General features: G+C 47.6%; 1 protein-coding gene across 3 annotated transcripts in view; it reads right to left on the reverse strand.

Annotated features, from left to right (window-relative positions):
* The window catches only part of SLC24A1 (solute carrier family 24 member 1), a 35,605-nt gene that overhangs the window by 2,923 nt on the left and 17,043 nt on the right, over positions 1-15,639 (reverse strand). For 2 of the 3 annotated variants that reach the window (XM_070420652.1, XM_070420646.1), the window contains exons 3-9: positions 12,521-12,574; positions 11,075-11,183; positions 7,302-7,367; positions 6,209-6,300; positions 1,969-2,673; positions 1,149-1,238; positions 144-310 (exon numbers count right to left, since the gene is read on the reverse strand). In XM_070420652.1, the coding sequence (XP_070276753.1) occupies positions 144-310; positions 1,149-1,238; positions 1,969-2,673; positions 6,209-6,300; positions 7,302-7,367; positions 11,075-11,183; positions 12,521-12,574 (1,283 nt within the window). The remainder of the gene's footprint in view (positions 1-143; positions 311-1,148; positions 1,239-1,968; positions 2,674-6,208; positions 6,301-7,301; positions 7,368-11,074; positions 11,184-12,520; positions 12,575-15,639) is intronic. The other variant, XM_070420662.1, reaches the window with a different exon arrangement.

Below are 15,639 nucleotides of genomic sequence, written 5' to 3' on the forward strand. Positions count from 1 at the left end.
ACTTTGTTGCCTTATAGAAACTAATACTTTAAATGCCCTTTTATTCCATGTATAATGAATGAAGCAGAAAACCAGTGAACAGAGCCAACACAAGGTTTTCCAGTCTTACTTAATATTCCTTAAAAAGCAGCTTTGCCACTCACCCCACGGTGATATCAAATATGTTACTGCCCACAGAGCTTGACACGGCCATGTCTCCCAGGCCTTTCCGAGCAACAATCACACTGGTGATCAGGTCAGGAATTGATGTGCCTGCTGCCAGGATCGTCAAACCCATAATCTCTTCAGAAATCCCTATTGTTTCACCAACCTGATAAACAGTAACAGTAATAAGAAACCACGGCAACAGCAAGTGGAAAATCTGAGGTTCTTCCACATACTACTTTGTGCAAACCCAACACCTCCCATGGAGCTTAGCACACTCCCGTGGCCTAAGTAAGGCAGGGTCATGGCGGAACTGACAGCTGGGGAGATGGGGCCCCTGCTCAAGGCTTCAGGGTATGACCCTGCTCTTATCTAAGATGGACTAAAAGTCCATCTATAATACCACCTGCCACTGACATTCAAACAACAGTACCTCTACTTCTAAAAGAACTGCCCCTCCAAAGATCTGTTCATGTCACGTTTCTATTTCCAGAACCATGGACACCTACTATGTGCCAGGAACTAAGAGCTGGAGAGAAGAGTATGAGCAGTACAACACTGACCCTACTCTCAGCCTAGTAAAGGAAAAAAGATTATAAACAACGATTACAGCTCTGTGCTAGTGCAATATTCTAGGTAGAACAGAAAAGCCATGGGCACTCAGAGGATTAAAATGCCAGAGACAGGGCAAAACTGTGGTTGCTCTCACGAGTGTGTACAATTCACCAGGTGGGGAAGAGTGGGAGATGCATGACAGAGAAAGCAGGGACTAGGGTGATGAGCAGATTGTGAAGGGCCTTCTATGTCATGCTGCATGTGAATGTAAGGAAAACCACACTTGAAAAGTACTACATTCACTGGAATAAAAAGGCTGCCTTTACTAACAATGTAGAAACTACAAATGCACTTGATCCTCACCATTCCCTAAGTACTGGAAATTTACCCTGAAGGAAAAAAGTCTTTGAACTTGCTGATACAGGATTTAGTTCCTGCTTTTTACTCACCTGGTGAGCCCACCACACCATAAGGTATGAGAACATGGCTATCCACATGATGGATCCCAGGAAGGTGATAACAAAGAACTTTCTAGACTCCTATGTGAAAGTATGAAAAGAGAAAGAAGTGAGTTTCAGAGGCTAAAGGTCTTTGGCCCTTTTGAGAGAGCCCCAGAATCAGTGATGAGATCTGCTGGGGGATGATGAGAGGATCTAGATATGTGTGAGCTGAAATCTGTTTCCAGTGAGGACCTTGACGCAGCAGGGAAAGGATGGGGTTGGTGGCCCACAAGGGAGTACAGTCAGTAGGGTGTTCAGTAGTCACCAAACTGAAGAGCTATCTGTTTGCCCCAGAACCAAGCCGATCTGGGTATTTTATTTGGCTTTTGCAACTTCTCTCTGCCCTGCCCCTCTCCAGACCCAGAGACAGAATATGGACAGCCTTTGGGTGGGGTATGCTAGTCAGATTTTTCCCTGTTAATAGGATGCCGGGAAGAAATGGCATTTATCGCCTTGGGTTTTCACAGTAACCCTGTGAAATATGGTGGGGTGTGGTGGCATCATTCCTACATTAAAATCAGAATACTGAAACAGTCAAGGCGGGACTAGTTCACATGGCTTATAGAGGTGGAAGCAAGCACATTCTAGGGCCTCACAGGCCCATGTCCCCCTAGGTGCACGGCCCTCTCCAGAGCTGCGAATTCCAACCCAAATCCTCTCTGTGGTTGAGCCCTGCCAAGCTGGTTGACCCTGTCCTCTCCCTCCTCTTGGGTGGAAAGCCTCTCTGGAGATAGACGGTCTAGGCTAGGGTATGGCTGGGCAAACTCACCAGCCTCCGGACGTCGGGCACTGTCAGCCACAGTGGGAACACAATGGGCAGGAGGAAGAGGTAAATGGCCTGCTTCTTCCGGGTCTCAGGCCACTCCAGGGACAAAGGCTCCTCATTTTCTTCCTCTTCCTCCTCTTCTTCCTCATCCTCATCCTCCTCTTCATCTTCATCTTCACTGTCACCTCCATCACCTCCTCCTTCACCATTTGTACCTGTCTCAACACTTTTGGCTTCACCTTGATTATCAGCAATGAAGTCCTGCTCTTTGGTTTCACCATCACCTTTCATTTTGCCATCTTCTGCTGCTGGGAGTTCACCTTCACCTTCATCATTTTCTTTTATTTCTGCTTGGACTTCACTCTTGTTCTCTTCATGTTCACCATCACCTCCATCACCTCCCCCTTCACCATCTGTACCTTTCTCATCACTTCTGGTTTCACCTTGATTTCCAGCATTGAATCCCTGCTCTTCAGCGTCACCTTTCACTTCACCAGCATCTCCTTCTGTTTGGAGTTCACCTTCACTTTCATCATTTCTTTTTCTTTCTGCTTGGATTTCACCTTCACCTTCATTGTCTCCTTTCCCTTCTGCTTCAGTTTCACCTTCACCTTCTAGCTGAGTTTCACCTCCATTTTCACTTTCACCAGGAGCTTCAACCTCTTTGCCTGTCATTGTACCTGTGCTCTCAGCTCCAGCCACATCTTCCTGCAATCCAAAGCCAACCGATTAACGTAACTTCTCTGCTTGTTTTCTTTCCCAGTTTCTTCCTATTATTTTTATTGTTGTTCTCTCAGAATATAACTGAAAACTCATGTATGAGGAGAAAACTAGTGCAATTACTCAGCAAAATTCCCCTTCACAACATTCCTACCCAGTAGTTGTTTAGTCTTTATTTGAGCATTTCCAGGGATGGAAAACTCACCAGAAGAACTTCTGTCATCTTTGGCAACTCTGCTTGGTTTGAAGTTCATATGTATACCAAGGAGCTACCCTCTGTGTCTAGGTTTACTCTTTGGAGATGCATAGAACAAAGCTAATCACTCTTCCACAAGACAGCTCTCTTCCCTGCATTAGAGATACCCAGGTCCTTCTGTCATCCCCCCATATAATGGCCTGGAGCCTCATCCCCAGCTTGGTGAACTCATTCTAATTAGCTTATATCCCACGAGGAGGCTTTTAAACCTGAACACAGAACACTGCACAGAGTTTAATAGGATTATTAGCTTCCTTGTCTTAGACATGTTTCCATTAATATTGCATGATATCTTTTGGTGATTATATAACATTGCTGTGTCCACTAAACTCCTAAATTGTTATATTACATCATATGTATAAATTGATGATAATACCTACTTATTGATGGCTTTTATGTGCCAGGCACCATGCTAAGTGATATACTAATAATAATACCTAGCAATTACTATGTTTCATGAGCAATTAATTAATGATATAGATAGAATTAAACCCATCTGATAGATGGAAAAACTAGGGTAAAAGTAGTTAAATAACTTGCCCATGGTCCACAGTTTGTGATAAAGTTGGGATTTGAATATGGATAGTCCAACTCTTGGCCTTTTAACCACCAACCTACCCTGTTTTGCAAATGCCAGGGCCAAATGAGATCTTTGGTTCCCAAACCTTACAGTGTAGGAAGCTTATTACAAATACACATTTCTGCCCTGGCCGGCGTGGCTCAGTTGGTTGCGTTATCCCATGCACCAAAAGATTCCTGTTAAGATTCCCACTCAGGGCACATGCCTGGGTTGCAGGCTCGATCCCCAGAAGGATCAATGTTTTGCTTTCAAATTGATGTTTCTCTCTTCCTTTCCCTTCTTCTCTCTTTAAAAATCAATTTTAAAATCTTTTAAAAAAGAAAGAAAGAAATACACATTTCCTTGCCCCACCTGGACCAAGTGAATTAGAATATTTGGGACTGGAAGCCAGGAATCTATTTTAACATGCTCACAAGTGCTCCCAACAAGTCCATCTGCAGACCAGTGTTTGGGAACCATGGACTGATTCCATGCAGTCTAAAGCCATTGATTCTGAGGGTCCTCAGATTAGGCTCTCAACTAACTATAACAATATGCTGATCCAAACAAACAAATGGCCTGGACTGTGTATGGAGTATGTTTTCTGTAACGAATTTCATGACATAGCCAATCCCCAAGGGATGCTCAGTGAGTCTCAAACTCTGCTGCATATTAAAGTCACCTGGAGACTTTAAAAACATTCATGCCCAACCCAGATATTCTGGCTTAATTGACTGAGGATGGGGCCTGGGCATTTTGGGGGGCCTGGGTATATTTTTAAGCTTCCCCAAATTATTCTATTATGCAGCCAGGGTTAAGAACCCCTGATGAAGTCAAATATTAGTCTCTGTAAGGCTTTGCTTTGAATTTGGAATGAAGAGTGAGATTTTAGTCTGAAGTCATTCCTGCCTCCCTCACAGCCCCATCGGGAGAGGTTTCCTGGAGAAGACGACAAGTCCTTTAAATCCACAGGTATGGGAGTGTCTGCCCAGCCTGTACCCTCTTCTCTAAAAACTGCCACCCCTAATATCCCTTCTTCCTTGTTGAAGTCAAAGCACCCCACCTTTCCCTGCCACAGCTGATTGGACACAGGCTGGATCCCTGCCCCATGACCTGGTTTAAACAAATTTTCTCTCTTCTGTGACTAGGAGCCAATCACTGGTTGATCCCACCCCCCCACCCCCCCCCCACCCCCCCGTAGACTAGAGAACTAGGGTAGTATTTTAGGGCTGTGTGAGCTAATAAGGAAGCAAATGGAGCCAGGCTACTAGGAAAGCATGCACACAGAGGAGGGGATGTGAGGGAGAGCCAGACATGGAATGAGAAGCCTCCAGGGTCACAGATACCTTCTCAGGCCTAGGTCCAGCTCCTAGTGACACCAACCTTCACTTCCTGCGCTGGGGTTCCTCTTAATCCCTTTTAATTGAGCTGGCTGTCCGGGACCTACTCGGGACACTCATGATACTATGAAAATGTCTTAGACACTGAACCCAAATTGCTGGCTTAAGGATAAGATATAATTGAGTGCTTCTGAGTGTCAAGTTTTAAAAAAACAAAAAACAGCAATGGAACCTGCAAACTGATTGTTAATTTATTGCCAGTCACTCGACCCTTATTGTGCCCTGAGTTTCTCTCTGTGGGAGAAACAGAGATGACTCAGAATTGGATCCTGCCTTCAGGAACCTCACCACCTAGCAGGGGAAACAAGAGACAGAGTACAAGGAAGGCAGTGTAAGAGCCCTGGGAGAGAAACAATGTACCATAGGCATTCAGATTGGACGGTGGGGAAGCCTTATGGCAAAGGCACTTGCCTGGAGGCAGGTTAGGGTATCTGAAGAAGGAGGAAAAGGCATTCTAGGGCAGGGGTGGGCAACCCCTGGCACTCGTCTTTTGCTGGCACGCGAAACCCTCTCTTATAATCTTCCATTGACAATTTTTTTCTTAATATCGACTTTTTTATTTTTCAGATAAATTCAGTGTAGGTGCATCTTAGATAAATAAATAATTTTACATAACATGTATACATTAAAAAATAAATATTTTTCATCATCATATACTTTTTTTGTCGCTCGAATGAATTTTATTATTTCTTCAAGGTTCTTCACATATGTACACCTTAAGAGATATCAAGTAGGCATAATATGTTCTCAAAAAATTAGGGTTGGCACACAGAAGAATTTTGAGTCAGAGATTTTGCTGGTTTTGGCACGCACTCACAAAAAGGTTGCCCACCCCTGTTCTAGGGGGAGGAAACCGTCTGGGCCCAGGTAGAAAAGCATGGAGACAAGAAGTCCAGTTTGGCTGTAGCAGGTGGGAGAGGCTGAGGCTGTAAAGACAGCAGTATCAGAACCCAGGAAGCCCAATGGACAAGGCCAAGATGCCTTGGAAGGTCCCCAGGCCTTTCCCCAGCACCCTCCCATGGCATTTTGAGCTGACTGGTCTCACCATCCCTAAGTTGCTGGGAGACCCCTAACAGTTTTTTCTTATGTTTTTACAGCATGTGACAGTTGGCAACACATTCTTATATATGTTCTCTGACTCACACTCAGGTGTAATGGTGAATTAACTGGCCCCATGAAGTATCTCATCTTCGCAATGCTTACCCCAGAAGAATGAAACTCAGACCTTCAGGAAGGAAGACTTTTTGGTCAACAAGTCCTTCCCTGGGTCTCTCACACTCCTCTACCTGGGAAGAGGCTTGTGCCTACCTGGCCGCCAGGATCCTCCTCCTGGTCTCCCTTGACATCTGGAGCAGGGGCTGGTGTGACCTTGACCGCAGGGAGCTTGGTTGGCTCCTCCTCTTTAAAGGATAAACACGGGATAGGTCAGAAGAGTACCAGGTGTTGAGGGCAGCTAATAGAGACTGATGTGAGTGGCTACAAGGCTATTGGACTTGTCCACTTCCGGATCTCAGAAGGGGGATTTCTTGTTGATAGAAAAAGTAAAATGTTGTGATGTGAACTGTTATTGTCCTTTCCACAGAGATATGTACAGATGAGAGGATGGCTGGGAAATGGCAATCCTTGCTCCTTCTGTATTCGCAGACATTTCCATCCTGGCCAGCATAGGCAACTGGAACAGAGAGAGGGTAAAGCCCCAGCCCTAAGGGTCTGACCTTTCCCCCTACCAGCTGCATGGAGAGGATCCTAATGATTTCAAAGACAGCAGCTAGGAAGCCTTGGCAAGTCTGGAGAGCTGGGTTTAGGTACAGGCTCTTTCGCTTCTTGGCTGTGTGGCTTTGGGAAAGTCACTTGACCTCTTGAGCCTCCGTTGTCTATAGAATGGGAACAACCACTGCTGCTCTACCTCCCTCCAAGGGTTACTGAGTACAACAGGTAGTCCTGTTGTGCAGTATAGAGCCCACAGGGCAGTAGCTGTCTCACACTCCCTGTCCCAGCAGCCACACAGATGCTGGATTTCTGTGTCACCAGACCCCTGGTGGCCTTTCCTCACTGGGGTTCCTGGTCTCGGGCCAATCCCTAGCAGAACTATCCTTTTGTAGAAGTGGCAGGAAGAAGAACTAGAGTCCAATATAGTCTAATTTGGGACAAGATTCAGCAAAAACAGAAGTGGGAGTCAACAACCTTCAGCCTCGCCTTGCCTACCCCATGTAAGGAGATATGGAGGGAACAGTACGGGACTCCCTGGGGAAGAGGGACCCTGGACTACAGCAAAGTGCAGGCAGCACCAGATCACCACTCCAGCTGACTGGCTCAGAGAGGCCAAGAGCCCTGCCTCAGTTCGGCAGATAGGAGGAAGGAAGGTACAGGAGAAAACATGCTGGTCTCACCATCCTCTCACCTTCTGGTTTGCTTTCTCCTTTGGCCTCATTCAAGCTCTCCTCATCCCTGTTCTTGGAGGATTGTGCTGCAAATGAAAAAGGAAGCATATCTGGGACCAAAGTATCGCCGCCACACCCTCAGTTAGGCTGGTGGACTAGCAACCAGAGCAGCTCAAGTGCATGGGAAGAGGCTGGCCTGGGAGTTATGATGTCTGGATTCTAGTCCTACTAGGCCTGTCATGGTGCCCAGTTCCCAACTTTTGTCTTACATTCCCTGCACTGTCACTAACTGGCTGTGACCTTGGGCAAGTCACTTCCCCTGTTTTCTTTCTGGTAAAATAACATGGTTAGTGTTGGGGGCAACAGATAGGGTTTAATTCCTTTGTGAGCCCAAGTGATGGCTTCCTGAGTCCTGAATTGAGGAGAATCCTCATCCAGGTCTTGTAGGAGAGTGCCAAGATTGATCGGAGGTATCTGCAATGGGCAGGGAATGGAGAAATGATTACATCCTTGGACTAGATTATGTGTAAGGGCCTTTACAGCTTACTTTCTATAAATCTACTATACGCTTTGCTATAACTGCAGGGGCACTGCTGGTGGCCATATTCCTGAGCCTTCCCTCTCAGTGGCAAGGGGGAAGTAGCTGCTCACCACACCCTTTTTGACCCCAGACACCTGGAACCCACACAGGGCCCCGTTCCAGATCCCTGTGCACATGCTTTCCTGGAGGCCCACAGAGCACTGTGCTCAGAATGGTGCTGCCCTGGTTTCCAGGCAAGAAAAATGGGGAGGGCAACTCTTTCAGTGTGACTGTGATCCAGGAGACATGCAAAGTGCTTTCCATGTATCATTTCAGGTGGGAGGCACAGAGACTGAGGTGCAGGGGCCATGAAGGTCCCCCTCACAGCTGTGTAGTGTGGGAAGGTGAGGATAATGATACACATGACAGAACAAAGTGGTGCCCTGGAGTCTATTCTGCATCCCACGCTGGCTCTGCCCTGTGAACTCTGGGTGACCTTGGAAAACCTGTGTATCCTCTCTAAGCCTCAGTGTCCCTTCTCTAAAAAGGCAACACCATGATACACACAATGTGGGGATCTGCGAGACAAAATAAATAAAAATACTGTAATTGCTGCAATTAAATATTATCTTAGCTCAGATTCTGAAACTAGACAACCTCGATTTGAATCCCAGTTCTTCCACTTGCTAGCCATGGACTGAGCTGAGTGATTCCTTAACCTCTCTGTCCTTCAGATTCTTCATCTGTAAAATCTGACAGACTTGTTGAAGGAATAAATTAATTGATACATCGACTTGCTTAAAACAGTGCCTAGCACCTAGAAAGCACTGCATCAGGTTTAGCTATGACGATAATGATGAGCTGACACAGGAGTTGAGAGCAGCTGTCCCACTGAGTCTGCAGCAATGGGGCACCATGTTCCAGAGGGTTTGGGTTAGACCCTGAGGGTCCTCTAGTCCATGATCCAGACGGGATGAGCAGGTGCAATCTGGAAAACTGGGTGGATCAAGCTCAGCCTTGATGGGCAGGAAACATTAACAGGTCTGGAATTTCCTCCTCTCAGCCTGTCTCCTACGTTCTCACAGTAGGTTCCAGCTGCAGCACCTCTGGTAACGGGCTCCACTGCCCTGGCATGTGTGATCCCTTGAAGTTTCCTGGTGGGCCTGCCCAGGAGGTCCTTGTCAGGACTGAGATGTCAGGAAGTGGGCACTCCAACGCCTCCTTCATCCAAACAAGTCCAGTGCCCCGTTGACAGGAATCAAGCACTGGCATCTTCTGTTGAGCGACACGTAGCTGTGGTCAAAGAGGGGCTCCCCTGGTTCGAGTCCTGGCACTGAGAACATCTGCCAACTGTTAGCTGGAGGGACTGGCAATAAAACCAAGTTCTCCTCTTTCCTTTTCATCCCTCCTCACCCACCCTACCCTCTCACTTCTCATGCCCCCAAGAAAAGCAGGCCAACTATGAGACCCCTCTCTCTCCGCCCCCCACCCCACCCCACCCCCACACACACACACACAGAAGAGGCATGGGGATCATTGGATCCTCTTCACAGGGTGAGAGTTCAGACCAGTTCTGTGGAAGAGCTGGAACACCTGACAAGGGTGGAAACATCTGGACAGCCATTGGAAACAGCACATGGAAACACAAACATGTATCTGGAAAGTCTTGGGAACAAAGGCCTTCATCACAGTCCTGTGCGGTCACAGCCCCTCCTGGATGTAATCTCACAGTGTAGAATCAGGGTTGGCTTCCCTGGGCAGGACTGTACCCCAGAGTATGCCAGCAGTCATTCACAGCGAGGGCCACTCCATGCCACACCGGCACACCGTGGACCATGCAGGACTGTCTTCCCTGGGATGACAGTTGCTGGCTCCCCCAGAGCTGGTTTCCTCACATGCCTCTCAGCTCAGCACAGAGGATCATCTCCTTAGTATCAATCTCCTCTGACCTCGGCCTGGCTTGGACATCACATAATCCTGTCGGGACAAGCAGGCCAGCTGGCGGCTGTGAGTGGTGGAAGCGGCCCAGGCAGGGGGCCCTGTGGTCCCATTGAGGAGAAGTCTTCATCTTTAAGGCTTTGCCAGAGTCAGTAACTCCTGGAGGAGTGGCCCAGCATGGCCCAGAGACACAGCTTCCTTCATGACACAGCCACACGTATAGCACACAGGTGGCCAGGGGCTGCAGACTCGCTCTCAGAACCCCAGCGGGACTGCTTCTGGAGCTGGCGCTGCAGGAGGTCTTACTCAAGTGTCCGCCAGGGCTCACCTCGAGGATTTGCTAAGGAGGGGTTGATCACCTTGTCTTTGAGTCTGCTTTCACAGTACAACATAGTTGTTTCAAATACCCACAGTCCCAATATTGTGTCTGAAGAAGATACTTAAGGGCCTGAGGGAATTCTGAGCCCTAAAAATGTGTCCCTGAACCAGGAATCTCAGTCAGGGTGCTCCTTGGGGCTCAAGGGTCAGTCTCTAATGTCATATACAGTTCAGTCCTCAGCCCTCTGTCCAACTGCAACCACAACCCGTGGCTTCTGCCCAAAAGCCAACCTTCCCTTGATGGGCCTCCTGCCTGGAGGGGTGCCTGTGGGGGCCTGAGAATCGTGTTAGGGGCAGCTCTTTGGAGAGGGAGGCCAGAAGGCAGGAACTGGTAAGAAGGATGGTGAGAATCTCAGCTGCCAAATCATCTGTGAAGTTGGACATCAGCTCCCACTGCACTTTGGACCCTCACCACCCCCAGAAGTGGTCCTGGCAGCTCCCAGGATATCCTTTGGGATTCCTGACTGAGGGGGAGGGTTGGCAGTCTTCCCAGAACACCAGTTTCTAGCACCTACAGGAGCTTCCCCCGGAAGCGACCCTGGCCAGTCAGCCTGAGCCAAGCTGCCTGGAGGAGACTCGGTGGCGGGCTGCACAGAGAAGATACTGAGGGCAGCCCCCACATAACCCATGCGGGGCACACAGCATCATGGCCTCACTATCTGCAGCTGAACCTCCTCCTTTTACAAGAGAGGACAGGGAGGCAGGGAAACAGAGGAATGTGGATGCCTAAAGGCCTTGGCTCCTTGGGGCCCTCTCCTCTCCCAGTGAGTTCCGTGTCTTCGTCTCTACCCTGTCTCCCAGACTGACTGCCACCCACTCTCCTCTGCTAACTCTCTCTTCCCACTCCTCCCCTCAACCCACCCACTGCCTCCGTTTTGCAGGTCCCAGTTGTTGTCCAGCTGCAGGAGGGAAGGAGTGGACAGGGAGACCACGCAGGTCTGGGGAGGCCTTGCTTACCTTCCCCAAGAGGGTCCAGGCTGTGGAGCATGAGCCGGTACATGGTGCTGCGGATGGTGCTGTTGTGCAGAGAGGCTGAGCTGCTCCCTCGGGTCAGCACGGACGGGAGCTGAGCAGGAGAGAGCAGCACAGGCCTCAGTGGGCCCCTGCCCAAGCCAGGTGGGAAGCCACCCAAGGGCCTCGCTGAACACTGCCTCCCTCCCGGAGAGATCAGAGGGAAAGCACAGGAGTGTTTCTCTGGCCTCACCTTGTCCTTCACATTAACCAGGAGTTACACTCTTTCTTCTCAACTCCTCTCAACTCTCCCATGACTAACTAATTCTACATACTGAGTAATTCCCTAAGGTCTCAAAAGGGAGCAGCAATGGGTACTGAGGACACCACATTGCCAAGCGTTTTTCCATCTCCCCAAGCACACCCCATAGAAGCACACGCTCACCCACACACCACACAGCAGACTGCACATGGGCACAGCCCTTCGCAGTCCACAAACCGCATCATGGTGCTTTATTACTGCCCCACTCCCACAGACAAGGAACTGAGATCCCTTCTACAGAAAAGGAAATGAAAACTCAACATGTTGATGTGGGGTGTAAATTAAAGAGTCAAGACTAGCACCCAGGCCTTCTAATTCCCAATTCAGATTTTTTTCTACCCATGTGCTCAAGAATCTTCACAGGCACACACACATCCTCACATCTATAGCTGCAGACACAGATGTGACACACACAGATTTACAAGGGAGCATCCAAAGACAGACAAACACTTGCTGAGTCCCTCTGACCCACCCCACCCCACGCCCCACACCTCCATAACCTACCCTCCCACTTTTACCTTCCCCATCCCTCTGGCTCTGAACTCTTCTGCCATCTAGTGGCTGTGGTAACACAGTACTCTACACCTGGTCTAGGGATTTTCTTTGGATGGGGAGGTTTCCTTTTATCTAGTAGGCCCAGCCTCTCTCTAAGGTCCCCATACTTCTTCCCAAATACCCCATAGGCCAAAGGCAGCTAAGACATTTTTTCACAAACCTCAGGCTCCTCTGCCCCAGTGCCCTCTGATGGTTCTCTTAGTTGTGGGCATTCCAAAGCCACAGGTAATTAGGCTTTTGGTCAATCATGGCATGCTGGGGGCTGTAAAGTTAGACTTGAGTTCATCTAGTCCAGTCATTTACAGATACAGAATCTGAGGCCCAAGCTCACACAGCGAGCTAGTGGCAAAGCAAGCAGTGACATTCCAGCTCCCAAACCAGCACCTCCTCCCAGGCCACATGGGGCCAAGAGTCCCTCGCTCCTTCCCAGGCTCAGCCTGGCAGCACTCCCAGGAGCTTCCCAGGCCTGAGCCCCGCCCAAGATCCTCGGCATCAGGGCCACAGTGCCCTGAGTCTGTGGCTGTCCTGTGAGACCCTGCAGTGTCCTCACTGCGCAGACTCTACATGGCACCCACCTTCAGCTTCTTGTTCTCCTGTAGCTCATCCATCGCCACTGCCCCATCACCTGGCTGCAAACGGGGACAGGAGTCACAAGGTGTTTGGAGAGACAGTCACTCTTTCTCCCTATTTCCCTCTCTCCAGGAAGCCCTCAGGCTGGAACACAGAAACTCAGCAGAGACAACCTGGCCTTCCACAGCCTGGCTTCAGCCTGCATACACCATTCCCAGCCAGATGTGTCCACTCACCACCCGTCTTCTGGTCCTTCAAATGTGCCATCCTTTTTACCCAACTTGAAACCTTCATTATGGGGTGCCCATCTAATTCTCTTTTATAGACTTCTATTCTTTTCCTTCATAGCACTTTCCCCACTTTGTTATATGTATGTGTTATTTGTGTTATATGTATGTTAGCAAATATGCAAATAAATCTACTGCCCCACTAGCATCTTGAAGATAGACTGCCTATTTCATTTACCATGTGTGTCCAGCACAAAAACTCTGCAAGGGTTCAATAAATATTTGATAAATTAATGAATGAAATGTCTTCTAAATATACCTAATCTGCCAAAACCGGTTTGGATCAGTGGATAGAGCGTCGGCCTGCGGACTGAAAGGTCCCAGGTTCGATTCCGGTCAAGGGCATGTACCTGGGTTGCGGGCACATCCCCAGTGGGAGATGTGCAGGAGGCAGCTGATCGATGTTTCTCTCTCATTGATGTTTCTAGCTCTCTATCTCTCTCCCTTCCTCTCTGTAAAAAATCAATAAAATATATTAAAATATATATATATACCTAATCTATTCCAACTCCTATTCCCTTGTTCATGCCTTCTCCGTCCCTCTGTATGCCAAATTTTCAGATATAAAACTTTCCCAAATGGCCCCATCCACCTCACCCTCACTTCAGCTCACTCTGCTACATCTCTCCTCAAAAGCTTTAAAACAACAGTAGCACATTCTGTGATACCAAAATCTGGCTCTGTAGACAAATAAGTGCTGGTGAAGCTGCAGGGCAGCCCACTGGGAAACAGCCCTAGAAAATCAAGCTGAAGGCTCATTAAGCCCACGGTATGTACTATCTGGACCACTATCTTGCCATTTTGCATTTACTGTCATTTTAACTTTTTTTTAAATCACTGTTTAAATGTTCACATATATATTTTTGGCCATGCAATGAACTTTTGGTACAGCCATCTCTGTTCTGTGTCTTGAACTGTGTCTTGAACTGTGTCTTGTACACAGTAGGTGCTCACTGCAGGTGAGTGAGTAGCTACTCCCAACTGGCCTCCAGTGCCATCTTCAGGCAGCAGGGTCACCATTGGCTGCCCCAGTAACTGTCCTTGCCTTCCAGTTGCCTCTTCCACCCCAATAACCTCCATGGCCAGAACCAGAACTGGACTTACTACACTCCCTTCTCTGTCCAGCTCAGAAAATATGGAAAATACTGTGAATACTGGTGAATCCAGGGCTACCCCCTCATCCATCCACCCAACATGTTCATTCACTCAGTTCTTATTTCCTGAGCACCTGCTTGTTTACATGGTGCTGTGCTAGCACTGTAGGGATACACAGATGTTTAGGACATGGAATCTATGTCCAGAAAGGAATCAAGACACATGATAGCACAAGCACATGACAAAGCAAAATGTGTTTCAAGAAATTAGAGGGATTGATAAATGTGCTGTGCTGAGATGGACAAGGAAGGCTTCCTGAAATAGGTAGAATTTGGGTAAGCTCTGAAGGATGGGGGGTGGGGGTTTGAAAGCTTGGATACAGGCTGAATGAATGAATCAATGAATTAATGAACAAATGAATTAATGAGTCATGTTTCCATAATTTAGTGGTTATCATGTTTGTCTCACAAATGATGTAACAGAATAGAAATAACCAATCTGAATATGAAGGGGAGCACTGTGGATTCTCTGAACAAATCCCCTGACTCTTTCATGACATACCTGTAAGATTACTGGGATATTGGAGTCTACCGCACTGACCCCCACTGGCCCAGACATCTCCCTACTTATCATAACCAATGTTCATTCAATGAGTTCTTGGAGGCAAAGAATGATGAGGGACCAGGCTACCCTTTGGGATGGCTGGTTCTGTCCACAGAGGAGCAGGAGAGACCCACTTTTGTCTCATGATGCCCATGCCTACTGATTTCTCTGCAATTGAGATTTATTCAAGACAAAATACTTTTCTATGGGTTCATTGTATATATATCTTCTAACCTCAGTACACACTTCTAACTTTCTAAAGCCTTTCACAGCCAGTTCCTCATTCGATACTACTAACTGTGAAATAAACAAGACTAGTGTTATTACTGCTATTTTAATAGATGAGAAAAAAGATGCAGGGACATTCTGTGACTTGCCTGTACTCACAAAGATAGTGACAATCCCAATCTCCTAATCTCCATTCAAGGTTTTTGGTTGTTTAGTTTTTTACTAAATTACATTTCTTTTCTCAAGCATACGAAAATGAGGTCAAACCTATATTCCCTAGTGGCTCAGTTTCAAATTATTCAAGTAAATGGATGTGAATGTTTGTCTACATTTGGGTAATGCTGGTGGGTACATTTATGGGTACAGTACCGGCAAGCAGGTGTTCTCAGTATACGCCTTATTATAAACACATTCCCACATCCACCTCTCACACCACACCATTCTCCCTCCTCTTTCTTCAGCATCATCACCCCACCTTTTCCTTCTCCTCATGAAAATTAGCAGTGGGGCTAAGGAAACTGAAGAAAATGTTTCCATGCCAGCCAAGCCCCCAGGGAAGCATCTTGCTGAGAATGAGCAATGGGATCCCTTGCAACTGTTCATAGAAACCTGGTAGCCCCTCAGGGGGCTTGTCCTCTTGATTTTCAATTTCTATCTCCCACTAATGTAGCAGTTAGCTAATCATTTACCTCTCCCCTTCTAGACACAATCCCTGACACATTTCCTGAACCACACATTTTAGTCTGATTTTTTAAAAACATTCTTCAACAAATATTTACTGAACCCCTGGTCTGAGTCCTTCACCCAGGTTACACTCTAGTTGGGGACACTTCACTTTATCCCTTCATTGAGTATAGGCTTGCACCCTGATCCACTCATTTGTCTAGACTGGACACCCACAAGTCTACCCA

Source organism: Myotis yumanensis, unplaced genomic scaffold (assembly GCF_028538775.1).
Source record: "Myotis yumanensis isolate MYYU_CA2020_CCGP unplaced genomic scaffold, mMyoYum1.0.hap1 SCAF_1, whole genome shotgun sequence".
Classification (NCBI taxonomy): domain Eukaryota; kingdom Metazoa; phylum Chordata; class Mammalia; order Chiroptera; family Vespertilionidae; genus Myotis; species Myotis yumanensis.